At 49.9% G+C, this 26,385-nt stretch overlaps 9 protein-coding genes across 9 annotated transcripts; 5 read left to right on the top strand and 4 right to left on the bottom strand.

Annotated features, from left to right (window-relative positions):
• Positions 1-305: 305 nt before the first annotated feature.
• Positions 306-765, bottom strand: COCCADRAFT_30468 (uncharacterized protein; the record flags this gene model as incomplete). The annotated part of the gene is made up of 2 exons (XM_007719276.1): positions 306-461; positions 526-765. 2 exons carry the CDS (start codon positions 763-765, stop codon positions 306-308), a joined length of 396 nt encoding a protein of 131 aa, XP_007717466.1.
• A 1,866-nt stretch (positions 766-2,631) lies between these two features.
• COCCADRAFT_9355 (uncharacterized protein) lies at positions 2,632-7,706 on the bottom strand (the record flags this gene model as incomplete). Its single annotated transcript, XM_007719275.1, has 4 exons — positions 2,632-6,217; positions 6,282-7,382; positions 7,436-7,501; positions 7,555-7,706. 4 exons carry the CDS (start codon positions 7,704-7,706, stop codon positions 2,632-2,634), a joined length of 4,905 nt encoding a protein of 1,634 aa, XP_007717465.1.
• Positions 7,707-8,833: 1,127 nt separating this feature from the next.
• COCCADRAFT_109695 (uncharacterized protein) lies at positions 8,834-9,649 on the top strand (the record flags this gene model as incomplete). Its single annotated transcript, XM_007719274.1, has 1 exon — positions 8,834-9,649. One exon carries the CDS (start codon positions 8,834-8,836, stop codon positions 9,647-9,649), a length of 816 nt encoding a protein of 271 aa, XP_007717464.1.
• A 1,273-nt stretch (positions 9,650-10,922) lies between these two features.
• COCCADRAFT_109696 (uncharacterized protein) lies at positions 10,923-12,523 on the bottom strand (the record flags this gene model as incomplete). The annotated part of the gene is made up of 2 exons (XM_007719273.1): positions 10,923-12,188; positions 12,443-12,523. The coding sequence occupies 2 exons, from the start codon at positions 12,521-12,523 to the stop codon at positions 10,923-10,925; spliced, it is 1,347 nt and encodes a 448-aa protein (XP_007717463.1).
• Positions 12,524-14,219: 1,696 nt separating this feature from the next.
• COCCADRAFT_109688 (uncharacterized protein) lies at positions 14,220-16,772 on the top strand (the record flags this gene model as incomplete). The annotated part of the gene is made up of 1 exon (XM_007719272.1): positions 14,220-16,772. One exon carries the CDS (start codon positions 14,220-14,222, stop codon positions 16,770-16,772), a length of 2,553 nt encoding a protein of 850 aa, XP_007717462.1.
• Positions 16,773-17,130: 358 nt separating this feature from the next.
• COCCADRAFT_109697 (uncharacterized protein) lies at positions 17,131-18,247 on the top strand (the record flags this gene model as incomplete). The annotated part of the gene is made up of 6 exons (XM_007719271.1): positions 17,131-17,196; positions 17,250-17,298; positions 17,354-17,441; positions 17,494-17,565; positions 17,615-17,648; positions 17,705-18,247. The coding sequence occupies 6 exons, from the start codon at positions 17,131-17,133 to the stop codon at positions 18,245-18,247; spliced, it is 852 nt and encodes a 283-aa protein (XP_007717461.1).
• Positions 18,248-18,666: 419 nt separating this feature from the next.
• Positions 18,667-20,430, bottom strand: COCCADRAFT_9350 (uncharacterized protein; the record flags this gene model as incomplete). Its single annotated transcript, XM_007719270.1, has 3 exons — positions 18,667-18,728; positions 18,825-19,616; positions 19,728-20,430. 3 exons carry the CDS (start codon positions 20,428-20,430, stop codon positions 18,667-18,669), a joined length of 1,557 nt encoding a protein of 518 aa, XP_007717460.1.
• Positions 20,431-20,910: 480 nt separating this feature from the next.
• COCCADRAFT_9349 (uncharacterized protein) lies at positions 20,911-22,895 on the top strand (the record flags this gene model as incomplete). Its single annotated transcript, XM_007719269.1, has 2 exons — positions 20,911-21,365; positions 21,425-22,895. 2 exons carry the CDS (start codon positions 20,911-20,913, stop codon positions 22,893-22,895), a joined length of 1,926 nt encoding a protein of 641 aa, XP_007717459.1.
• Positions 22,896-23,433: 538 nt separating this feature from the next.
• Positions 23,434-25,617, top strand: COCCADRAFT_41206 (uncharacterized protein; the record flags this gene model as incomplete). The annotated part of the gene is made up of 3 exons (XM_007719268.1): positions 23,434-23,773; positions 23,831-23,901; positions 23,953-25,617. The coding sequence occupies 3 exons, from the start codon at positions 23,434-23,436 to the stop codon at positions 25,615-25,617; spliced, it is 2,076 nt and encodes a 691-aa protein (XP_007717458.1).
• Between the last annotated feature and the right edge of the window lie 768 nt (positions 25,618-26,385).

Raw genomic sequence — 26,385 nt, 5'->3', positions numbered from 1 at the left:
TATTTTATATAGACGAACTTGACTTACTTGAATTGGCTTGGCACCAAGTTAAGCAAGCAAGGCTTCCAAGTTACTTACTTGTTGCGAACTCTGGAGACAAGCTGAAACAGTGAACCTGTTATAGCGCATGATATGCAATTAAGCAACTTCTGATTTTGAATTTATACTTACAGTGGTATCAACAGTGATCATTGCAGAAGCATTGAAACCAAGCATAGAAAGTCGTAGAGTACACACCTCAAACATTAAGCAGCGGCTGGCCACTATGCTAACCAACAAAATTGCCGAGTAAGTGACTTGACACTCTACCGGCAAAAGCCTGCATAACCGTTTGGTTGGACAGAAGCCAAGTATCTGCAGGCGTGGTAGGTGTCTGTCTCGTTGAAGTAGACCACAGCAATAGCACCCCCTGCTGTACGCCCGAAACGAGTTTCCTCATCATTCCACTGGGGCATGGAAATCTAAACAAAGTTAGCATTGAGCTAGGAAATGCAAAGGAAATTATATTGTTTGTGCAAAACTTACCCACTTGTGTGTATCGTCCGCGTTGGAAGGGCAAGAGCCTTTTGGAGAGAATGCACGTGACGTCTCCTGCCCCGTAACCGTTTTTGCCCACGTGTCGAGGACGACCTTCTCTTGGTCGGCAACTGTGATGAGCCTGTAGTCTCCGGAGTATCGTTGGCAAGCAGTGTCGACAAAGTTTTCGAATTTGGCAGCGAGAGTCGAAGCCGCAAAAACGGCGGGAATGATCTGAAGGAAGCGCATCTTGAAGATTAGGTTGGGTGTGATCGTGTGAAGTCGTTATTAAGCAAGTGAAGGCTGGTGGGTGGGAATGTCATCAAATCGTTCTACGAATAGTATTTATATAATTTGATGTAGTGGAAACAAAGCGTTTGGTAAAGTCGACAAAGCAGTGCATATTTTGATTAAACTTACGGCCGACCAGCGCGACGAGAGTTGGATAGGGTAGGCACTAGTGATGTAACATTGTACTTGTCCTGGCTATTGGTCGAAATATTCCCGTTCAAATACGCTCGGTTACCATGCTGGTACTTTTCTTTAACCTTGATCCCAGATCTTGTTCGGTAACCGGGTCCCATCCGGAAGTAAGGACAAGACTGGGTGTGTCCCGATTGCCGGACATTCGGTATCGGCCCGAGTATATATTGTAGTCTCACCACCAAACAATGCAGTTACTAAATATCGACTGATGGTAGCGGAAGGCATAAGTATAGTATTCCCACCAATACTGGCCTGTTATGGTACATAGGAGAGATTTACATGCGCCTCATGGACGCGTACCTGACAGAATAACCTCTGTCATTTTAGATCAGCGCATGGTTTACCCTTCACCGTCTTGGATATTTCGAGCTTGAAACAAATTGGCGAATTCATGCGCACGGTTTAGCACTCGACCGCTCTTCCGCCCCTAAATATGCAAATAGAAACACCGACGGTTCATTGCGTGCGGCTGATATCCTAGTCGACCAACAAATACAAATCTCAAAGTTGGCATGGCCCCTACGCTGCTCTAGAAAGATACTTTCCTTGAACTTGATTCGGTCTACACACGGACGCCACATACAGCGTACTTGAAAGTAACTGCGCGAATAAATTTAAATGAGAGTTGTGAGGGATGAGGAACCTGGGATGGCAAGGTACATCCGAGCATCTGTATAACAACCATATCCAAATGACAGCAGCGCAGGATGATTACTTACATATACGCATGATATCGATATCCCTTGCACATCCCCCATGTTTTTCTTCCAATAAGCGCCGTTGTACCCTGATGTCGTCACACCGGCTAAAAACACCCCTTGCGGTACCATCTCCTTTAAGTACCCTAAAAAGACACAGCCTTCGGCCCATTCGTTGCGCGTATATCCGGATATCCTTAAACGTACATGAAGGCCGCTGGTTATAGATGTATACCGACAGAATCCATACCGATAGAATCGCATACATTGCCCACAAAGGAGTCAATGAAAAGTTTCTCGGGTTAAACAATATTATTCCAACACTTTGTACTACCGCTTTTTTCTTTCGAAATCCTGAAGCAGTTTGCTCCTCAAGTAGCTGCCACCGATCCTCCAAGAAAATACAGTAACATATCATGTAACAAATCTAACTATTCATAGCTATTTCATACAAGTAGCCAACATACCATGGGCCCACAGTTCGCCCTGAAAACGCCTCCTCTTGGCCCACTACCCCCTCCCCCCTTGTCCCAAGGTACCCGGCCAAGTAAACTTGTACCTGTTTTCGGTGCACCTAGAAAGCAGGGATACACAACGGGGAATGAATATCATTTCCTATTTTCGATATGCACTCCGCAATGATCTGATGGACCTAGGGCTATAATACCTAACATATGCCGCTGTCACTAAACGACTCCTGCATTTGAAGGGTATTGTTCGCGTGGTGAGTGAGACTGCCTATTTGCGGCTTCGGGATAGTTAGTGCTGAGAATATGTGACTGTGGTATATACTCGCTGGTGTTTAGTTATCTTCAAGATCATGCTGCAAGGCTACAAGGAGACTTTCTTTGTCTATACTAGTACATTTCATTAATCTAACTAACATTATGTCTTGTTTGTTTTACATTCTTCCAAAAAAATATAACAATAACTAGGTCGATGCAGCTGTAGCTGCTGATGAGGCTGCCGGTGCAGCTGTTGGTGTACCCGCTGATGTAGCTCTACTTGTCGGTGTAGTTGCGCCTGTCAATGCAGCTGCGCCTGTTGGCGCAGCTGGACTTGTCGACGTACCGGCCGATGCACTTGTCGATGTACTTGAACTTCCTGACGAAGCTGTACCAGCCGATGAAGCCGTACCTGATGATGCGGATGCACCCAAAGCTGCAGTTGTCCCGCCCGAAAAGTCATTACCAAAGTACGCGCAGTGAATGAGATACATCGAAGTCTCAGCGTTGAATCCCTCCAAGACAACCGCACTGATTGCAGATAGAGAGAAAGCACTGTTACCCGAGGAAGTATACGCTGAAAGCGGGATCTTAAGAAGCACAGGAGCACTGCTCAGAGTACCATAAGTAGTACTTGACACACTGACTCGCTGGAGCAGTGTAGAACCGGCACACCCGTTCCCGCCACTCTGCAGTTGTACATTGAAACTTGCACCCGCCTTCGCCGTAACGTTGAGGTAGAGGAAGCTAGACGAAGAAACGTCCGCGCAGTTCTGGAGCGAGTACCAGTAAGACCCAGAGACAGCAGGTTGCAGGACCAAGGCGCCGTCCTTGACAGATGGTGCAACCTCCATGGTTCCGTCGTCGCTTTGCGCATTACCATTAGCATTGCGGTCTACATTCTTTGAAGTGCAGTAGTTCAACCAGGCGGAGTCAGGACAGCTACATGTCGAATTCGATGGCACGACTGCTGTGGAAGCCAAACTAATACAACCGAGCTTGATCTCCGCGTTTGAAGGGTTGAAAGCTGATAGTGCGATGCTGTCGAGTCTGCTCGCGTTCATTCCAGGGAAATCGGAAAAGGGAATGTACGTGACTTGGTACGAATCAGCACCGGCAAATTTCGTGTACGAAGTGATGGGGACTGAAGAGGCTGGCGACGTCAATGAACACTCGACATCCGTCTTCCAGCGCATCGAGATCTGGAAAGAGGTGTCTGCGGGAGCCGCCATGGAGATTTGGATACCAGTTGCGTTTACTTTGTTTGCGTTGTAACAGGTGGTGCCGAATTGAGAGTACCAGTATGAACCACTGCTAGCCCCTAGAACGAGTGAGCCGTCGCTGTTGACGGAGTACGAGGCAAGAGATCCTTCATCGGTCATGCCGCCAAGGAGTCGGTTCGTCCGTGGAACATCCGACGTGAATGTACAGGTGTTTAGGACGGTACCTGAGCAAAGCGTACAACCCGGGTTATCAATAGGTCCCGTGAAGACCAATGAGTGGATGCGGTACGTCGAGCCGGGAGAACTGAAGTTGGTCATGATAAATGACTGGAGGTACTTGGCGTTGAAAGTAGAGGAGAAACGTGAAAATGGGATCGTGAGCTGTGCTGGCGCAGTGCTGAAGCTAATCGGGGTGTAAGACGTGACCACATTGGTGTTGCAGCTGTCGCCACCATATTTGAAGCCGATGCTGGCAGTCGCGCCTTGCGGCCCAGAGATACTGAGTTTGATTGAATCGTAAGAACTGTTAACCGCTGCGCAGCCAGGCGTCTGTGCGAGCAAGGTGTAGAAGTACGACTTCGCATCCCGGGGCACGACATCAGCGGAACCACTGGCGACTTGCTTGTAGGATGTCATCGTCTTGTTGTCTGACATGGGAGCTCCCAGAGCATTGGTCTGCGTTTGGAATTCAACCGGATCGCAAAAGTCTAGCACAACGTAGCCAGAAGCCCTCGCGCATCGTGAACCTGCACCGCCTCCCAGAGGGCCACCCAGAAGAGAGATCCATCGCATAGTGAAGTTGCTGGCAGCAGAACCACCACTTGGCGTGAAGTTTCGTAGGGTGATACGGCTCATGGAATTGGCCTTAAGTCCTGAGAATGCCGTAAGAGGGATTGTAATGTTCGTAAACTTGTCTTGGCTTAAGGTAGCATAAGACTTGGTGCTGACGGTAGAAGTAGTGCTATCAGTACCCGAGGTCACAACCACGTCAAACGAACCACCAGACGGACCACGTGCGTTCAAAGAGACGGCAGTGTACCCGGTGGCGTTCATATTAACGCCATTGACAGCAGTGTCGGTATAAAAGTACGAGTTTGAGCTGGACGGCAATAACTGCATTCTTCCAAGCTCCGAGAGTTTTGCAAACGTCATTGAGTTGTTGTAGTCAGTCTGGCCGAAGATATTGTTAATGCCAGTGATCCATCGATCAACGTTTTGGAATGATTCGATTGCGAGGCCTTGGGTGCGATCTTCTCCTGGTGCCGTAACGCATCGCTTCTGGATCTTGATATTATCGATATAGATAGGCACATGGTCTGGCGAGATGTTTCCAATGCGTATACCGCGTACATGGAGCATATCCTGTCCCTGGAAGTCCGATAATGGTATGGTAACAGTATGATTTGTGCCGTCAGCAGCGGCGTATCTGGTTACGTCCAAGTACGTGGGACTCGGCTTTTCGAAATTACATCCAGAGTCGTACGAGACAAGCTGCACGTAGAAAGTGGTTCCTTGAGGCGCAATCATGTCAAAGTAAAGATGGGTGTAGATCGAAGCGTCGAAGCAGAAGCGTGAGATCTCCGTGTAGTACGAGTTGACACCGCTGGTAGTAGTTGCTGTGAGCTGCAAAGTGCCATCTATGTTGTTTGACGAAAGTCCTATTGCGCTTGTTTGCAACAAGAGTAAATTGACGTTGTTGTTGCCGAAGTAGAGCTCCAAGAAATCGTCAATCATGACATCCCATGCTACGCATTCTGTATCCCCGATCGCCTTTGGTGTAAAGTCGGGGCATGTGGAGATGGATGAATCGCTGAAGCCAATAGTGAAGGTGAGCGTATATAGCCCCTTTGCTGTGTTTCGCAAAACGACTGCGTTCGTTGTCTTATCATACGAAAACTGCTGGCAGACTGAGAGAGAGCCTGTGGCGGACTGTATGGCATAGTTCCGAGGCACCTGGAGAGTGAGTCCTTCCGTAGGGCCGTCCAGACGAACTGTCATCGTCGCCGATGTTCTACTTACCGCTGTGATATTCACAACGGCGCGATCTCGGTTTGCCCACCAGTTGGCCAAACCTGTCTGATTGAAGAAGACTGCAAAAGGGCGTACGGTATCGTGGAATGCACGCTGTATCTGAATCTTGTCGAAAACCGCGTCCGAAGGGTGGATCAAGATGTTGTAGTGACCGCCATACCGTGCCATCTTCTTGATATCTTTGATTTGGTTGGAGAAGTCTGACCCCGGAAAATCCGCACTGCTCATGTTTCCATCGCCATCAGACCACTGGAGAGGAAACTCGTAGTATGGGAGCTCAGCGAACGCTTCACGGTTGTGCGTAACTTGAAAAGGGAGGTGGGTGAGATGAGAGTTTCCTGAGCATGAAGAGCCGCCAATGAATCCGTTCGCAACGCAATGCGTAGGTTGGTACTTGCTCCATGCAAGGTTTCCTGGACGGTAGGTGGTGAGGTTGTAATTGGTCTTGAATACATCCTGTAGTATATATCGAATCAAAAATGCACTTACGCGGACCTCTCCTGATGCAGAGCCGCCCGATGTATAGAACGCAAGTCCGCTACATAGGTGGAGGTGCAAAGTCAGCGTCGATGTCGCATAGATCTTACACGATGAAAACTTACCTGGGACCTCCCTTTATACACTGATCATCAGCAGGAGGTGTTCCATCGGCGTTAGCCCCGCATTGGTGAATGTAAGGCGCATACCCTGCGTCACTTCCTTTGATATACCGTTCGTCACGAGTACCGTAGGGGAAACTCGCCGCATTTGGCGAGTGACTGACAGTGTGACTGCCAAAATCGATGTACGGGTACCCATCAGGAGCCGTCCGGAACCCGGTGATCTGATAAATGTATGGAATTCCATACTGGAAGTATGCATTCTCGTAGGCATCGGTTATATACTTGGTATGAAGGTTCAAGTTACCAGCAGCACCTCTTTCTTGCGCGGCGGCTGCGATACCCTGGCCGTGGGGGTAAGAGACGTAGGTGTCGATATCCCAGGTGGTGGTGAAAGCGAGCCCTTTGTTGTATGGGACCGTCCATAGGCTGACAAATTGGGGACTAGAAGTGACAATGTTCTTGACGATGCGTGTTCCGATGTCGTATCCGGGGTAGTAATGTCCATCATACCATGGTGAGTAGCCGCCGGCCTCGTTTTGCGCCTGGATGTACAAATAACCGAGATCCATACCGATGCTGTATACATATCCGCTCGCTCCTAAAGGTTGGTTTCTGACAATAGCTGCGCTTGTAGCGGACTTATCTGCACTGTCTACGCCATTGTTTCGAACCTGGTACTTTGCAAGTGTCTGTGAACCTCTAGCAGGCGTATAGCCAACATTGATAAGGCCTTGCTCAGTGTAGTTCTCATAAAAAGGCATGTTGATGTCGTAGTAATCTGTGAAGTCAAAACCTCGGAGAGCCTGTACAGGCGATTCGGTGTTGGTCAACTGCAAAAGCGATCGTGAACCGCTCGTGTCTACAGTAGATGCAGATACCCCTGCAAGAGATTGGAGAGCGGAGGGAACCTTGTTCATGAATATCAATCTGCCACCTCTGGAAACGAAAGAATTCAAAGCCGTGACATCGGCAGAGGTTGGGCTGTAACTCACGCCTGGGGGCGTGTACACTAGCAGAGTCCAGCATTGGGAAGAAATGCTCAGCGATTCAATGACCTTTACTTGTAACCCGATTGTCTTGAGAGATAGCGTCAGAGGAAGCCTGAGATGATGTTATTTGTTGCTCCTAAAACAAGCTAGTTGGAGAAAATGTACCAATTGGGGTCTGATTGATAACTAGGTACAAAGATGTTGAGTGCAGAGTTTGGCCCGGCCGCATGTCTAATGTAGCGCTGTCAGTGACCAACATCACAAGATGAGTTTGCTCTCCTAACCTCGACCTGGAAGGTATAGTAGCAGCCTGACTGTCCTCCGATAGAGCTGCACTTGCCCCTGCGGGCTGTGTAATGGAGTATATATCAGGCGATTGGAAAGCCTGGCATATCTGGAGTAGCCAAAACAGAGGAAGAAGAATCAAGGTGCGCATACTTGATGTTTCCCTTGAGGAGACGAAAAAAAGGCGCAAGAATAGAGAGCGAAGAATGAAGAAGTCAAAAGGGCAGGACCCGACCTTTTGGGCAAGTTGTACGAGAAAAAATCGACCAAAACTTCGGGCATGGATGGCCGAATCAGCCGCGAGCGAAGGCCAACTGGTCGGCTACGCTAGTTTAAGGTACGGACCTGACGGAACGAAGTTTGGGAGGATTTCGTCAAGTCATCCGCTTAAAGCGTTCTAGTAGGCGGCTGACAGCGACTACGGCATGATAGTTCACAGTACCTGCGCTAAGTACGTGTACCTGTGCCTCAAGGCTCGTTTCAGCCACAGGAGCGGAGCCATTAAAAGTGCGCCAAAACGTCACGTTGCAGATGCCAAAGTTGACCTTCGTGGTCCAGATTGAGGGTTTTCAATAAAAGGGAGGGATGGGATTTGGTAGACAGGCGCCACGTGCACGGATAGTGCTTATTAGCACGAGTAGACAGATTCAAGCGTGATCTTCAAATGGCTATGGCTGAAGAAATCAAAGAAGAGCAAAGCTGAGTAGTTTGCAAAGTTCGACCGACTGACGGAAAGTTGTAGCTATTATTAAGATTATCGTCGCGGCTGGCGCTCAAAGGACAGCGGCTCGGCTGGCGCGTGCTTTCTTAGCGCCCGGGGAAAGGGGCTTGAAGACAGCGAGATCTAGACCTTCACGATGCGTCCGTTGGTGTATCGCCCTCTCTTGAAATCCAGACCCAGCGTGTGAAGATGCGCTCATGTACTTAAGGTTGCCAATTAGCCACTGAGAGAGCAGGAGTTCTCCTTCCTACAGACAGTTCATACCAACTCCAACCGACATGGCCACTTCACCACTACCACGAGTAGTAGACTAGCACATAATGTTCTAAATTTTGCCTTTCCCTCCAAAGCATAGAGCAAGACGTGGGTCAGCCTATACGAACTGCCAACATGAGCGAAAGTGGGGCGCAACGAGTGGCCGACTGACATTTTACCCTTCGTTGCCTGGCTGTTGCCTGAAGTAGTCGGTATGCCACCCTGGTGCACGTTGAGTATATATTCATAGTTAAGACTGCATATGAATCCTCAAGAGTAAAGAATCAAGTCCAATTGTGATCATGACGACAACACTACCGTTGAGGCGTTCTAAACGCAAACAGAACGAGCAAGCACAAGCTGCTGCGCTGATCCCGAACACCAGGGACACTGCGCCACCACCCCGGAAGCGCGCCCGTAAAGCCAATATTCCCCTCAATACGGAACCTTGTATCCCGGAGAATGAGCATGCAAAACCCGTACGGCCACAGCAATACGACACCCTGCCTCCCTTCCTTGCGCTTCCCCGAGAACTACGAGATGAGATCTACAAGCACGTTCTGGAACAAGACGAATCATCGACGCTCAAAACTGGGCGCGGCAACAACATCGTTACAAGGTGCGGCCTCGTAGGGGTCAACAACCAGATCTCGGAAGAGTTCCTAGATGCGGTCCTCTTCCACGCTCACGTCATCACGGCTACCATCCGCAATCATAACTTTGCGCATGTCGTCACGTTCCTGAATCGCTTGTCCCAGGCACAGCTAGCGAGGCTTAGCGCTCATGGACCTACTGCGGATGAGGTAGACGACGACAGAAAACCAAAGCGCAAGATCCGAATCATTCTTTCTTATTCAGCAGGCGCAAAAGATAGTCGCGTGCACCTCAATCGCTGGCTGGACAGGTTTGACGCGCCAGACAAACGCGGCAAAGAGATTGAGTTCGAGTATCATAATGACGGGACGTATCGAAATGGTGGCTACAAGCAGAGACCCAGAATACGCGGCAACGCAAGTCAAAGGTGGAATGACGAAGCAGCCAAGATTGGAAGAGGTGCTGCCAGGGGCAAAGCGTGGGGCGGATGGGGTGGTTATGGTGGATACAGAAGTCGTCATTAGTTGTATAGGTGAATATGGCGAAGCATGTCAATGTGGAGATTTGTCCCAAGTATGTCAACGTCAACCTACCACGCTTGACATGTATCCAACTCTTCTAATCGACATTGCGTGAATTGACTATCTACAGCCAAAGAAGGAAATGCTACTAGGCAGAAGTTACGGCTATACCACATGGGAAGGACCACTACCAAGATACTTCTCCACGTGATCGTGTCAACTTGACGTAGGCGTGATAGAAAAACCTCACGTGTACATGTCCAAGATAATCACAATACATACGTAAGACGTTTCTTCCAATACCTCCTAACGGAACACAATAGCTCAAAGAGCCCACCCACTCACGTGACATCTTCCTCCACAATAGCCGCCAAGCCAAACCAAACCTACGCACACATGTGAATATGTAGATGTCATAACCCGTAAATCTCCAACCAAGAAATCCGTCCATATCACAAGAAAGATCGCCCATCGCCCCCCATCCTCCACAAAAAAAAGACCGTCCCCAACGACCGCCAATCAAACCCAGTTATCTCAGCCCCTCTCCGATTGGCCAATGCACAGACTTTCCCAATTAGGACCGAAATCGCAGTCTTGGGTCGAACCCCACACTTTTTCCCGTTCGCCCATTATCTCCAGGTCCTGCGTCCGTTAACGGAACTTGGCGCACGCGCCTAGATTCTGGTACGGGGGAGAGAGAGGGAGGGGGGCATGCAGGGCATCCTTTCCATGGAAATGAGGACATGAGGGGAATTGGGTTTTTATCGGGGTTTATGCCATCCCCCTCCCCCCGAGCTCTTGCCATGCTGATGGAGAGGTGAACAGGGTCAATGCTAGTCCCCTCTTCTTCTTTTCCGGTCGCTGCTGTGAGTGAGAGAGTGGGCTGGGAGTTTGGGACACCTTTCTGCGCCGCTCCCCGAAAAAGCAAAAAAAACACGATCAGGTGAAGAGGATAGTGAAGATAGCAAAGAAGTTTAATTTCTCTCTCATCTAGATAGAAGGCATGGAGGGGAAAAGAGGAAAGCGCTATCAAGAAAAAAAACAAGAGAAATCGCTACGAGAGAATCATTAATAAAGGAAGAAGAAAAAAAAGTGTGCCTGTTTGCCATTCCCCCTTCAAGATAAACAAGTACGAGTTCTAAGCCTCTAGTACTTTCAGCGCCCCCAACGCGCCCGCGCCAGAAAACACCCGTATGCCATGCAATTAACCCCAAAGGTAGTTTCGTTCGTTCAATCATCAAGAAAAGTTTTCGTGTCGTCTAAGAATTTTCAACTACTACCAAGCGAGATCGCTCTTCTCATTGTCAGTGCCGCACGAGAGACCCTCGCAGAAATCTTCCATTTCCTTGGTAAGCAGCGATCCAGCCTCGGAGTCGAGCTGCTGCTTGGCAGGCCAAATCTTGTGACCGGCCTTCTTCTCGCGCATGCCGTGTTCCATGACGATTTCGCGGCAGCGCTTCTGGAAGAAGAGGGGGCCCTTCTCCATGCGGGGGTGCAGCTCGCCGTTGATGAAGATGCCGGCTTCGATGTTCTTTTGCGCACGCTCGCAGAGCACTTTGTCTTCGCCCATGACGCGCTTGTACGTGTCGCTGATGAGGAGGAAGTCTTCTTGCGACGAGTGCTTGTTGCGCCAGACTTCGTAGTACATGACGGACTCGGTGGGGGACTTGGGCATGAATTTTTGCATGAAGAGGAAGTGTTGGGTGACAGTGAAGGAGGCGTTGGGGAAGCAGTATGTGGAGCAGATCTCTTGTCCGAGATCCTTGCGGTATTGTGGGGTTTTGGGGTCGTGCTGGATGTGGTCGGCTTTGCAGTAGACATCGTAGCTCTCGAGATCGACGAGTCCGGTGGTTAGGTCGGGGTGGGTACTCTTGCAGTGGTAGCACTCGTTGAAGTTGTCTGCGAGAATCTTCCAGTTGAAGGGACCTTCGAGGTTCCATGTGTGGTCGAACTCGTAGTCGTCAAAATTGAACTGATCGAAGCGGGTTTGCTCGTCGACATGGTCGAATTGTGATTCCCATGATACCTCTGGCACCTTCTTTGAGTCCATGTTGATCCAGACGAAACCGTTGCGGTCAATGCGTGTGTGGATAGGGAATAGGCCGTTCTTAGCCTTGTCGAAGTTCTGAAGCTCCTGGTAGCCGGGAGCCTTGGCCAGATTGCCGTTCAGGCCGTACGACCAGCCGTGGTATTTGCAAGAGAAGATCTTTGCGTTGCCTCCGTCCTTTTCGACAACAGGGTATGCGCGGTGTCTGCACACATTGTGGAATGCATTAATCTCGCCTGATCGGTCTTTGGAGACGACAACGTCGTAGTTGGCAATGTTGTAGCGAAGGAAGTCGCCGGGGTTGGCGAGTCTTGACTTGTGGGTGAGGATAAGCCATCTCCTTGTGAAGATGGCGCGCCTCTCAAGCTGATACATCTCTTCTGAAGTGTACCAATTTGCAGGAAGGGCCCGTACGGGCTCATTCTCGGGCTGGGTCTGGGCGGCTGCGCCGCCAAAGCCTAGGTAGCTCAGGAGTCCCCCGACCATGTTGGGATACTGTGTTGGTGGATAAGATGTTGCGGATATCTGGCAGTGCTTTCAAAGGAAGTGAAGGACAGTGATGTCTGAGAACTGGTCAAGTCTGCTGAAGAAGATGAAGGTCAACCTGATGGATGTTTGCAGTATTATTATACTTTCTGTCTAAACTCACTATCTCCTCAAACGCATCAACTGAAACCATATACTAAGTCCGTATGGGGTTATAGCTTCCATTCGCTCCCGAGAGGCGATAGCCAGTGGGGTGAGTGGACGTAATCAGACTGCAGGTGACCCTCAGGCGCCACGCTGGTAGATGATTTACCAGCCATCTCCGCAACCGCACCATCCGCCATCGTGATCATTCTACTATTCTAGACAGTGGGCTAGAACTCTGCTTGCCCTTGCTAGTGGACAACGGTGTATTACCCCAGGATAATCTGCATTGACGACGCATGACAAGATCATGGTGACAAAATGCAGAGGCCGTTCTCGTCTGTGCCCCTCTTGTTGGCACGGGCTTGGATGGATCTGATTTCCAAAAGCGGACATCAGACGCCAGCCCAAAGCTTGACCGTTGAGCCAACACCATAATTGCCGGAGCTATTGCGGCGACACTTCCTAATGGTTATCGCACTCTTATCGAAAAGTTCGCTGAGGTTGGAAGTCCGATATGCAGTTCGTTAGATAGGCCGGCTGTGGTGATGAGGTAGTCAAGTCGACGCCTATCGCAACAGATAGCGGTATCAGGAGGGAAGTCGGCGGACGCCCAACCTGAGACAAACGGACGCCAATCCTCAGTGAATAATGACCACTCAGATGATGTGGTGTGTGTTGTCGGTGAGCCAAAAAAGATAGGCGAAGCGCTTAGTAGGTGTGAATAATGAGGCGTGACTCGCCTAGAAAAACGCTATGTGCTCGAATCGAGAGCCAGCGCAACAAGCAATGTGATGTTACCCCTCATCGCCTTTTGCGTGGAAGTTTCCGGAGGCTTTGAGTGTTTTCGGCAACCGTAGTCGTGAGCTTGCTGTACAGGTGCAGACAGCACAGTGACATGTCACGTCTCGTCATCTCCACCTAATAGGCGTCGAGATGGTCTGCAAGCTGAATTACGGGGATTCCGCAGTTCCAGTGTGTCCTAGGGATTATTTAAGGTGCTTCTTCGCACTCAAGGCAATTGGGGGACAGAGCCGTGAGCTCGATATGGGCTTGCTCCAGACGGGGAGAGTGCGTTACAGGCCATGGCAACGACTCGTTTGTTCTATGGGCTTTGCACACTGCTTCGTCTTGGCCAGGATGCGTTGCAAGGGCTGTTCAGGGCGGATTGGCGCTCTCGAACAGCACCCCGTGCGAATGGGTATCTGAGAGAAGTGTTGTCGCTAGGCTGTTGATGGGATGGTAGGGTGTCCGGGCTTGTCGCAGTGGATGGGTGGAATGCATCTTTGTAAGGCTTGATGGCGTACAATCACTCTCAATGCTTACAGCAAGTGATTGTTTGGGTTCGAATAGTTGGATTGCAGCAGGTTCCATTCGTTGTCACTGCTCGACAGGACAAATGGGGCGAGAAGTCTCGCCGGGGGAAGAGCATACTAAGCTCAACATACTATGATGACTTACCTGGCGTGGTAACAGACGGAAGTGCAGCAGCGTGTCGAGTGAAGGAAGAGTCGGATGGTGTTGCGCACGCGCGAGGCGGGGGTTGCTGCAAGCTATGTAGTGTCGTGACGGCTTTCCTCTTCCTGCCCGGCACATGTTGCACTAGGCCCAGTATGGACATCAGGACCCTACATCCACGACTGGCATCTTCCCCACCAATGTCGTCAGGTCCGCATGCGGGGCGACGGATGGATTGGATCCAGCACTTACCGCTCGAATCATCACGCGAGATGTTTTTCCAATTGAAGTTCTGGATCACGCTTAGTCTCGGCTTCTGTGATGGGGAAGCATTGCAGCTTGGTCCGTTATCGCCAGCATGAGTAGTCTTAAGAGAGCAGTGCCTCCTGCGGCTCTTAGAAGCCAGTCAATCATCCATTTTCCTCTGTTCTTTTCGCAATGGCGACTTCTCAGCGTGTTGTCATTATCGGCGCCGGAATCGTCGGCACCAATCTGGCCGATGAGCTGGTTTCAAGAGGATGGAAGGACATCACAGTTGTTGAGCAGGGTCCTTTGAGTATGCCGGGTGGTTCTACATCACATGCCCCCGGCCTGGTCTTCCAAACAAACCCTTCGAAAACAATGACGTTGCTCGCAAAATACACTGTCGAAAAGCTGTCAGCCCTGGAGAAGGATGGACAGAACTGCTTCAACCAATTGGGTGGCTTGGAAGTTGCGACTACACCGGAGCGTTTGGAAGAGCTCAAGCGCAAGCATGGATATGCACAGTCTTGGGGCATAGAGGCCCGCTTGATCACTCCTGAAGAGTGCCTTGAGAAGTACCCTCTCCTGAACAAGGACATCGTCCTTGGAGGTCTACACATCCCAAGCGACGGCCTCGCATTGGCAGCTCGCGCAACACAAATTCTCATCGAGAACACACGCAACGCCGGCGTAAAGTATCTCGAACATACTCTCGTTACTGGTATTGAGCAAGCAAACGGCCAAGTAACCGGCGTCACAACAAACAACGGTTCAATCCCAGCGGACATAGTCGTTTCATGCGCAGGATTTTGGGGCGTAGAGATTGGCGCTATGATCGGTCTCAAGGTTCCGCTCCTTCCGCTCGGTCACCAGTACGCAAAGACGACACCCGTTCCCGGTCTCCAAAACCGTGAAGTTAACGGAAAGATCAATGCTATGAACGCCGAATACCCGATCCTGCGACACCAAGATCAGGACTTATACTATCGAGAGCATGGAGAGCAATTTGGCATTGGTTACTACGGCCATCGCCCAATGCCTGTCAAAGCTTCTGAGTTGGGTGTCACTCCCAAGCATGTCGATGAGAAGAGTATGCCATCTCGATTAGACTTCACACCCGAAGACTTTGAGCCAGCTTGGCAAGCCACCAAAGAACTACTTCCCGCTCTGCGCCAGACTGAGATTGTAGACGGTTTCAACGGAATCTTCTCTTTCACACCTGACGGCGGATCCGTGGTTGGACAAGCTCCTAACCTCGACAATTTCTGGGTAGCTGAGGCGGTTTGGGTCACCCACTCAGCCGGTGTGGCTCGGGCTGTTGCAGAGACGTTGACAGAGGGCCGATCGACTGTCGACATCTCCGAGTGTGAGCTAACACGATTTGAAGAAGTCCAACTGAGCCCAGAGTACGTCAGCGAAACTTCGCAGCAGAACTTTGTTGAGATCTACGACATCATCCACCCTCTCGCACCTAAGGAAAGCCCCCGAAACCTCCGAGTTAGCCCTTTCTACGCCCGACAGAAGGAACAGGGCGCGTTCTTCCTCGAAGTTGGAGGATGGGAACGTCCACACTGGTATGAGGCAAACGCTGGATTGGTACAAACTTTGCCAGACGAGTGGAAACCAGTCGACCGTGACGCCTGGTCATCCAAGTTCTATTCGCCCATTGCTGCCGCTGAAGCGTGGAAGACACGAAATGCTGTAGCATTATACGACATGACTACCTTTCACCGTTTCGAGGTATCTGGACCTGGTGCAGTTCACCTGCTTCAGAGACTTACAACTAGCGACGTCTCTGCAAAGCCTGGAAGTATCGTTCATACCTTGCTCGTCAACGCTCATGGCGGTGTCTTGAGCGACCTTTTCGTATCCAGGATCGAAGAAGATCTGTTCCAGGTGGGCGCCAACACTGCAACCGACCTTGCATACCTCATCCGTGAGGGCCGCCATCAGGAAAAGCACACACCCGGTAAATGGATTCAAGTGCGAGACATTACAGGCAGCACTTGTTGTCTTGGTCTTTGGGGCCCTAGGGCTCGGGATGTCATCCAAACAGTCAGCTCAGATGACTTCAGCAACAAGGGACTACCTTACATGGGTGTCAAGAAGACCAGCATAGCAGGCATTCCTGTCACTATGTTCAGGAAGTCTTTTGTAGGAGAGTATGGATGGGAGATCCAGACTACGCCTGACTTTGGTCTGCGACTTTGGGATCTGTTATGGCAGGCAGGGAGACCTCATGGACTCATCGCTGCTGGCCGCGCAGCGTTCAATGGTCTACGAATAGAAAAGGGCATCCGAGCGTCAGGATCCGATATGAATTCTGAGCACAACCCTTGGGAAGCTGGAGTAACATATGCGATCCAACTGGATAAGAAGGCAGAATACGTTGGTAAATCTGCTTTGGAGAAGCTTTCGAAGAAGGTTGCTCCTCGCCGGCTCAGGTGTCTCACCGTCGATGACGGTCGATCAATGGTGCTGGGCAAAGAGCCAGTCTTTGTCAAGGGCCAAAGAGCTGGCTATGTCACTAGTGCAGCTTTCGGTTACACTGTCAGGAAGCCTGTGGCATATGCATGGCTTCCAAGCAACATTAGTGAAGGGGCGTCAGTGGAGATCGAGTACTTTGGCAAGAAGATCAAGGCCACAGTGACTCGCGACCCTCTGCACGATCCACAAGAGCGCCGTCTGCGTGGTGAAGGATCAACTGCTCAGCCAGAGCTACAGAAGAGGCTGAAGTCGCTCCTATGATGGAATTTTGTAATGCGGAATGATTTTTACGAATGTATGAGCATGGTTATGGCGTACAATTAGGTTTCTTTTTGAGGCGTAGTAATAGTGTAAATAATGCATGAATGCATGTATCGACTGAAGACCCTTTCGCACCGCGGTGACGTGAGCCAAAGAAACCATATGTGTTTTCCGATTGCTGTGATTGGAGGACTTGATGAGAACCACGAATATGTGTAGTGAGTCTTGGAAACAATATGTAACTTCTAGATATGGACTTCTTTTCACGTGACGTTCTTATCGATAGAGAGTAAACACGTCATTACACTTCCAATTGCATGGCTCCTACATTCCACCAATCTCCCTTACTATCGTCCTTATGAGCTTTCTCGCCGCTTCAATCAAGCGTAGTTCTTTATTATCAATTGTTCGACCCATTGCGAAAGTAAATAGACTCATCAGTTTCCATTGGTTGATGTGAAGGCTAACGCCAAGTAGCGTTCATCCGTACCCGCCCGCGACATGCATATTCAATCGATTCCCATGTGTAAGAGCACCTTGATGGAAAGCTTCATCAGTCACTTTGCTGACATATCTTTTAGGGGAGGGCACGGGCAACAACTATGCCTATCTAGTGTCCGATGATAAGACCAAGGAGGCTGTGATCATCGATCCGGCAAACCCCTCAGAGTATGCTTAACAGGAACAATCGGGATCGTTGACCTTTCTAACTATAACACAGGGTACTACCTGTTTTGAAAGAGCAAACCACTACTGGAGGTCTCAAATTGACAAAGATTATCAACACCCACCAGTAAGTCTTCCTTTTTGTTGGACTGAACCGTACTGATCTTTTTCAAAAGTCACCATGATCATGCCGGAGGCAACACTGAAATCGTGAGATTCAATGAACGCAATCTATTCTGGATTGATAACTCTGACTCGCATCTCAGCTCAAAGCTTTCAACCTTCCAATAATTGGCGGACGTGACTGCGAAAAAGTCTCAACTACGCCTGCCCACAATGACACCTTCAACATCGGCTCCATCAATGTGAAGGCACTCCACACGCCATGCCACACCCAAGACAGTATTTGCTTCTTCTTCGAAGACGGCAACGACCGTGTCGTCTTCACAGGAGACACATTGTTCATCGGCGGATGCGGCCGCTTCTTCGAAGGAAACCCCGAGCAAATGCACAAAGCCTTGAACGAAACACTTGCCACCCTCCCAGACGACACCAAGGTCTTCCCTGGACACGAGTACACAAAGGGTAATGTAAAATTCGCCAAGACCGTGCTTAACAACGATGCGATCAAGAAGCTCGACACCTTTTCGCAAGAGAACAAGCAGACGCAGGGCAAATTCACGATTGGCGATGAGAAACAGCACAATGTCTTCATGCGTGTTACGGATCCGGAGCTTCAGAAGGTTACTGGTAAGACGGCGCCGATTGATGTCATGGGGGCGCTGCGGGCGATGAAGGATAAGTCGTAGTGACCTAGCAGGGACGAGCAGACAATATGTTTGTTTAAGTCTTCAGTATATATGCACACTACGAAGTAAATAAATTTCAGAAGAGAGATGCAGATGTGTAAGAGTGCGAGGGTGATGGTTGTGTTTGACTGATCTATGATATGCATTTCCTACTCCCAGTATCACCCAGAGGACTTGCATGCAAATACGAGTTGAAATGCTAAAGGCGTAAACACATTTCACGCGGAATCGAGCAGCAAGCCATAATTTGAAATTGCAGTCAAGAAGGACCCCCATCTATCTACCGTCTTAATTCAGCTTGGCAGAAAAAAGCCAGCTTCTCTATAACACTAGAAGAAACTCCACATTTGGCTTATTTCCCGAGACGAAAGAAAAAGATATATATCCAAGCAAGCCCTTTCTTTCTAACCAAGACCCTTCTACCACCCAGTAGCCTGACGTATGCCCTTCTTGGAAGGCGTAATTTCCTGCTCTTCAGTTCCTGAAACACCGGGTGTTAGTACTTGGCTTCTCGAAAAATTGTACTCTCGAATAACAAAAAAGAAGTAACGCTGGGCGGGAGTTTATATGTTCGTACTCAGGCGGTGGACGACGGGGACCGAGCTGGGCGGCAAGCTCCCGTATTCGGTGATAACCATGTTGATGTACTGTGCGGGAGTAACGTCGTAGAGAACCTGGAGGTGATGCAGGTTTTTTGCTTCTTCGATCCATTTCAGGACGTCGGTCGTGTCAGCGGGCGCGTCTTCGGCGCCCGTTTTGTCGTCACTTTTGGAGGTGGGAAGACGAGATTTGAGGGGGAGGAGAGCGCGACGCTCGGCTTCGGAGAGCATTTCTTCGGCGGGGGCGACTTCGTTTCCTACAATGGAGTCGAGTGCGACTTTCTCTGTGAATTTGACAGATTGGCAGAGGACGATGACGGGGATGGAGTGCGAGTAGGCGAGCATGGAAATTAGGGCGGTACCAACGCGCGAGTAGAGACGACCGTTGGACATCATGGCATGGGCTCCCAGAAAGACCTTGGTGGCGTCCTTTACGGCGTGTGAGGCTCCAGTGACGAGGTAGTAACGAACAGTGATGCCACGGTTTGCGAGCTTCCGTGCCAATTGCTTGCCTTCGAAGAGTGGCTTCGAATCGACCACAATGACCGTGAACGGGATGCCAGACTCGTGAGCATGTATTATGGTCTGCTCAACAATAGAAGATGCTGCATAAACCAGAATTACGTCGCCTGCTTGGATTTTGGTGGCTGCCAGGTCGCGGATGAGTCTGTCCGCAGCTGTGACACGTTCACGAATGAAGATGTCAATCTCCTCAATAAGATCGCGCTTAGCCTCATTCTCAGGGGTCGATGGATCTATTTTGATGATGACTATGAATGAATCAGCACACTGGGTCCGGACACTCTAGCAGAACACTAGTATGGCAATAGCACTTGGTGTCTCCTATGCTTTTCTGAGTAGAATACAAAGCGTGGACTTACCGTCCTTCAGCCACCTGATGGCGTTTCCCATACTAATGCTGAGAGGTCTACAGCTCTTCAAGAACTCAATCTGGGGACCGAGATGATGGCTGGTAAGATGGCGAGCCAAGCTGTTACCTGGAGGCGTCTGGTAGGCTTCAATGACCGTCTTGAACACTAGAAGCATGGCTACCATGCGCGCTGTACTACCACAGATGGTGTAGCTGCTGTATTGAAGGCCAAGTGCAAGGACCGCCGGATGTACATCTTTTGATGCTCCGACAAGGGACTGCTGCTTGGGTTGGCTGTATAAGTGGCCAAAAAACAAGCCTGTTTGCTTTGAACTCAAGTCTTTCTTCGATTTCTTCTCTGGTTCTTTTGAATTTGGCACATTTTGCTGCGATGGTCGTCGCCGTACTGGGAGAGGCTTTGACTTGTCGTCTTTTGATGTTTGCTTCGAGTCTTTCTGCTGCTTTTGACCATCTTTCGGGGGCCCTTGCTGTTGGTTGGGTGCACCTCCTGCAGCCTTAGCCTGCGCTCTTTTGGCCTGCTTTTCGGCCTGTTTCTGCTTTTTCAATTCTGCTGGCGAGAGTTTCTTAGGACCGTCTGTAGCATCACCATTTACAGCCGCTGGTGCACCCTCGGCAGGTGCTGGTGCAGCTGCAGGGACGGTTGAGTCTGGCGCTGACACCGGCGCGGGCACAGTAGCTGGTTCTTCAGCCATGACGTTGGGCCTCTTGTGTCGTTGCTGCTCTTCGGGTCTGGATGGTGGCCAGTCAGGTGAAAGCCAGCCTTGTGTGGTGGGGGTATGTCTGCGCTCCTGCTCTTGAACTTGGCTCTCCGAGGGTTATCAGACTTTGTGGATAGCTCTGTGGCCCGAAATAGCAAGGTGGAGCCGTAGAATGCGTGGAGTGGTAAGCCTCGCTGGGCAGGCGGAAATTTGATAGAGTCGTGAATTGAGTCAGAAGTTTGGTGACCGGTTCGGGACTAGTGCCCGAACGGAAATGTCCCGCATTCAGCCCCGCAGGTGTTTGTTGCGTCATTGGCCATTCGACCACAAACAAGACCAAGTTTAGGCATCCCCTACACTGATACTACCCTTCCTATCTCCTGTCTATCAGCCCTATACACATAAGAAGCATATCCCCAGACTGCAAGAGTACGTCTTTGCAACAGGCCTCAAAAAGGCCCCGCCATCACCGCCATGGCCGAACGAGTCACATCCATCACGGATCTCCCGCTCGATATCCTCGTACTCGTGTTCCCATACCTAGACGCAAAGAGCTTTCTCAGTCTATGCAGCACATGCAAATCGTTCCAGCAGCCCTCGATACGACTCGACCCCGCCTACTGGAGCTACATCACCCGCACCACTTTCCGCGTACCTAATCAGCCAGTCGTCCAGCATGACGGTGTCCGGTGGCAGAAGATGTACCGCCGGCTGCTCACTCAGAGCCGTGTCTTCACGTGGGGTCAGAATGGACATAACCGTTTGGGGCACGCTTCTCGTCCCGAGCCCACTTTCTTTCCTCACCTGTCCCACATAAGGACAAATCTGATGCGACCAGGCCGCCATGCCAGATACAACTCCAAGGAAGCACATCCGACAGAAATGGATAACACGCGGAATCTGGGCGTTATTGCAGACATGCAGTGCGGGTACGTTTTGTGGCGCTCGTGTTGTCTTGGCTGTGCAAAGTGCTGACACATGCGTTCAGAGGCTGGTCAACAACCCTTCTCACCTCCAAGGGCTCTTTGCATACTGCAGGAGTCCTTGATGGCCAAAGAATCACCTACGGCACCGGCCCCCTCCAAGCCCTCCGTTTTCCAGAAGGTTACCCAACCAATGCTACCCAGGCTCAATACGAAGAGCCGACAGTCGCCATTCGCCAATTCTCCTCAGGTCGAGCACACATACTTGCGCTTTCAGACAGTGGAAGGCTATGGTCATGGTTTGACACAAGAGAGCCCGCTCTGCAAGTCAAGTTTGCGACCCTGCAGATCAACGAGCTCTCCTTGCGTGGGACGTCGAGCACCGAATCTACTTTCGGACAGATTAAACAAGTCGTAGCAGGTTGGAGCCGAAGTTCGGCCCTGGTGAATGGTGTTGGCATAGTCGTATGGGATCCAGTTGAAAGAGATCATGGTGATGGAGGCACAGACACTATGCTCGTTATGGAATATGCAGAAGTCCCGAAGACTGGCTATCAGCGTCTCAAAGGTGCCCGTGAGAGCGATGAGCAGAGAGAATTAAGCGAAGAGGTGGGAGCAGTGATGAATTACATCATGTTGGAGCACTTTGTCGTGTTTACCACGGACGTAGGCAAGGTATTCTGCGGAAGATTTGGAGAAAAGAACGCGATAGACAGGGTCGTTGAGCTACATCAACTACGTCATGAGAAAGGCGCTCCTGTTGATGTTCAGGGCTCTTTCCGCAGCTTCGCTATTTTCAAGGACGGTGAGGTAATAATCAGCGATCAGAACTACCTCGAATCATGCATACATCATCTACACGAGAATCCAGAGCAGAAAGACCTACCGGGGTTGAAAAAGATACCTGCTCTGCAGCACAACGATGTTATCTCGGTCGCCTTTGGCGATTATCACTACCTTGCGCTCCACGCAAATGGCAAGATTACATCGTATGGTATGGAGAATACAGGCTGTGGAGCGCTAGGCCTGGGCTCCAACGATGACAGTGCAGTCGGAAAGGCTCGCGGTATTGCGTACGACAGGTTCAATGCCAATGGGCGCTTGCTGCCGCATGCCTACACATCCGGTCGCCAGGTCTGGTTCGATGCAAGGAAGAATGAATGGCTTGCACAAACTGTGCATGATGCTGCACACGCTCAAGAAAGCGAAGAACGCAGACAAATGTGGACTGATGATGCCAACGTACAGGGTGAAGTCAGTGAGTGGTTTGAACAAGAAGCCAAAGCCTGGGATCAAGATGGCGGCGAAGATGGCCTCGGTGCGCACTTCGTTCTGCGGGTCAGTGCTGCAGGCTGGCATTCCGGTGCTCTAGTCCTAGTCAATGAGGAGTTGGCCCAAAAAGAGCCTACCTATAACCGCGAGGCGAGACCATTCCCAAGACTCAGGCTTTCTGATGGCAGGGAGATGCCAGGAGAAAAAGACTTTGATGAATGGAGGGAGGGCCAACCGGTCTTTCAGCTTGATACTCAGTTTTGAGCGTTTTGCAGGAGGTCTGCCGATGTATCAAAGACGGCTGTTGTGCGGGCATACTCTCCTACATCTAGAAATGGTTATGTGATAATCTTGATTGATCTCTTGAGGGCCCCCCATTCATGCGCTACGGCCAATAACATTGAGCCTGGTATCATATATTTTCTCAGAATTATTGCGGGCAGTTTCTAAGAACGATATATACTCTAAATTCGTGAACCCATGGATACCACACACTAAGAAACTAAGAGGTTATGCATACTTCAATGTCCCAGTTTCCTCTCCCGTGGATGAAGAGGCACCAAAGACCAAATTTACGAGCTAGACGCACACACACACATGGAAGAGATAGCAGTAAAAAGGGCACAGCACGTTCGCTAAGCAAAGAGAAATGAGGCTGCAATACGAGACGTGGGCGGGGCATTCTTGCTCAGCCACTCTGCATGTTATAGCCGACTGAATCTCACGAGATCCTTAGGCAACGTCGCGCCATGTTCACTGCTACACCTGCCCTTCGACAAAGTATATTACTGCATCTTCCGACATGGTTTCCACGACTTCCAGAGAATTATGCTCAATATGCAAGGGCATACTAGATATAATACGGGTAACTGGATGGTACAAAAACCTTGCATATCACGGATCACTATCATCTTTGAGAAGCTCCGCTAAAACCGCTTGTTGTATATGTGTGCTTGTGCTTAGTCGGCTATACAACAGGGATTCAGACTCTTCTGATCCTCCGGAAGCGTTATTCCCCATTGACTGCGACTCAGACACATCCTCAGCAAGCTGGCAACACTCATTCTATTTGACCTTGCGATCACAGACCGCAGCGAGCTTTAAACTGCGGTTTTACTTCGAAACTATTGAGAACCCTTCAGGTCAGTTGGCTAGATCTTCTGATTTTCGTATAAATCAAAGCTGATGTTTTCTCAAAGGCGGGTATGCCCATTATCGGCCTTCTGTATCTACAGACTCTCCAGAGACTTGGAGTCTGATTGAATATTGGGTGAGAGATTGTACCCAGAACCATCCCTGATGCAATACTTCTCCTCCGGAGCAATGGGCACCCACGCGATTGCTTGATGTCGGCACCTTTGAAAAAGACGTCGTTCGATTGGTAAATGGAAAAGATATTGATCAGTCTAAACAAAACTACGCCACACTCTCTCACTGCTGGGGTATAGCTGCACAATTACCTCGAACAACTAGAAGCAATATCAAGGAACTCAAGCAACTCATTCCCTATCAGCAATTTCCAAAGACATTTCGAGATGCAATCAAGATCGCCCGAAAGTTCCACTTGCGCTATCTTTGGATTGATTCCTTATGCATAGTTCAAGACGATGCCGAAGATTGGATGCGTGAAGCTGCTTCCATGAGCAATGTATACTGGTATTCCTTCATTAACATAGCTGCTACAGGCGCGAGCGATAGTTCTCAGGGATGCTTTTGGGAGAGAAATCCGCAGGAGGTAGTACCGACGGAAGTTGATATTTGTTGGTCGAATCACCGAGGAAAAAAATCCAGGTATCTCTTTGTACCAGCACCTAGCCTCTGGGCCAGAAAGCTCACGGAAGAGCCACTGAATAGACGCGCATGGGTACTACAAGAACGAATCCTTTCACTCCGCGTTTTACATTTTGGGCATGAGCAGGTTTTTTGGGAATGTCGAGAGTTAGCCGCATGCGAAACCTACCATGACAGACTACCCGCTGCTTTGTGTGGGGATCCACTCATCGGCATCAAGAGATTACAGCTTGGAGATGAGACCAAGGGCGAACGCTGGCCCGCAAAGTATACCTCAGAAGCCCCAAAACATGAAACGATGATGAGAAGAATACAGAATAGCCTCATGACAATATTCCGACCTATCATTGTTCAAGAAGTTACTCTCCATGCCCAAATGAAGAGCTCATCGGAATTTCGAGATTGGGATGCAGTTGTGGAACTGTACTCAATGTCAAGTCTCAGCTTCCCCAAAGACAAGCTCATCGCACTGGCAGGTATTGCAAGTAGCATATCAATTTCCAGTTCAGGCGAACCTGGAGATGGATATCTTGCAGGTATGTGGCAATCGTCACTGCCGGTCTATCTTTTATGGAAACCTAGGGTAACCGAGACCCCTCAAGGAGGGTTCTCATATAAATGGCTAGGCTATCCGAAAAGGTACGAAGAATACGTAGCTCCGACATGGTCCTGGGCCTCCATCCAAGGCAAAATATCGTTTGCGTGGTGCCAGCATAACTACGATCCGAACGACTACCTGGTAACACTTGAAGAAGCAAGCGTGTCTTGTGATGGTGTCTATCGCTTTGGTCGGGTCAATTCTGGATTTATAAGACTCGTTGGACCAGTCACGTCAACTCTCTGGATTACTGAGAATCCTTTCCCTTCCGCCAAACCCAAGGCCGCGAGGATCACGCATATCTTTCCACCTCACTTGAATCGCAGCGTTTCTGTTTCCGTCCCTCCAGACTCTAACACGGAGCAAGAGATCTTCTTTGATACAGCCATGGAAAACATACCAGAGCAGCTCACATTATTGCCCATTATAGGAACCACTAAGAGAACGGCACATGAGAATGAAGCGGTCATTGGTCTAGTGCTAGACTCGTCAGCTGGAGAAAACAGGTTTCAACGCATCGGTTTCTTCTACACTACAAGGACGCAAGTTAGGAGAATCCTCAGGAACATGCCGCGAAAGCCGATTGTGATAGTCTGAAAACAAGGGGCGTAACATTATATCGGGTTCTAGTTTGAATGTTCGAAAACGGCAATGCGCTCTCCAATAGTCTGGTTGTCCATGATCTGCCACCAGAAGATTATCCCAGTGCCAGCCCCCTACCGAGAGTCTAGCCGGCATCCTCGCCATTGACCTAATGCGTACATATCGAGGTGTTTGTGCGCGAGGCGAATCACGTGCTGATGTGGCGTCGGGATCGCCGTGGAGAAGCACGCTACGTCTGAGTTTCAGGTGGACTAATATCAACGACAAGATTGCCTAAGTGAACCGGGCTGTGTATTTGCCATGACCACGAATCACGGTGTTTTCCGATATAGTACATAGAGTTTCTGCTGTTGAGTTGACTGTGGACTAGCTGAAGGGAGATCTTTCGCCTCATGACAACATCGCCGACACAAACTGCACTCGTCTGCGAGCAGGGTTCCAGAATGCATGCACACTTGTACAAAGGTGTGCATGTCATCTTTGTGGTGTGAGTGGCTGCTGTACTCGGATTGAGACATGGTTGTGACATTTTCAAGACTCCGTGGTTCAACATGACAGAAATCCGGTGGGTGGCTTTCCAAAAGCAAGCAACAAGCACATGGAGATGTGTGTACGCCGCCAATCACTGAACAAATGAGAAATGTCAACGTGTAAATGTAGCTGACCACGTATTATTATTATTATTATTATTCCATTATAGTCCTGTATCAGCCGTTGGCTATGTAGGACTTTGGCCAAAGGCCGTTCTATCTGACTAGTTAC

Source organism: Bipolaris zeicola, assembly GCF_000523435.1.
Source record: "Bipolaris zeicola 26-R-13 unplaced genomic scaffold scaffold_294, whole genome shotgun sequence".
Lineage (NCBI taxonomy): Eukaryota > Fungi > Ascomycota > Dothideomycetes > Pleosporales > Pleosporaceae > Bipolaris > Bipolaris zeicola.
Note: the sequence above shows the minus strand (reverse complement) of the source record. Positions and strands in the feature narration are given on the sequence as shown.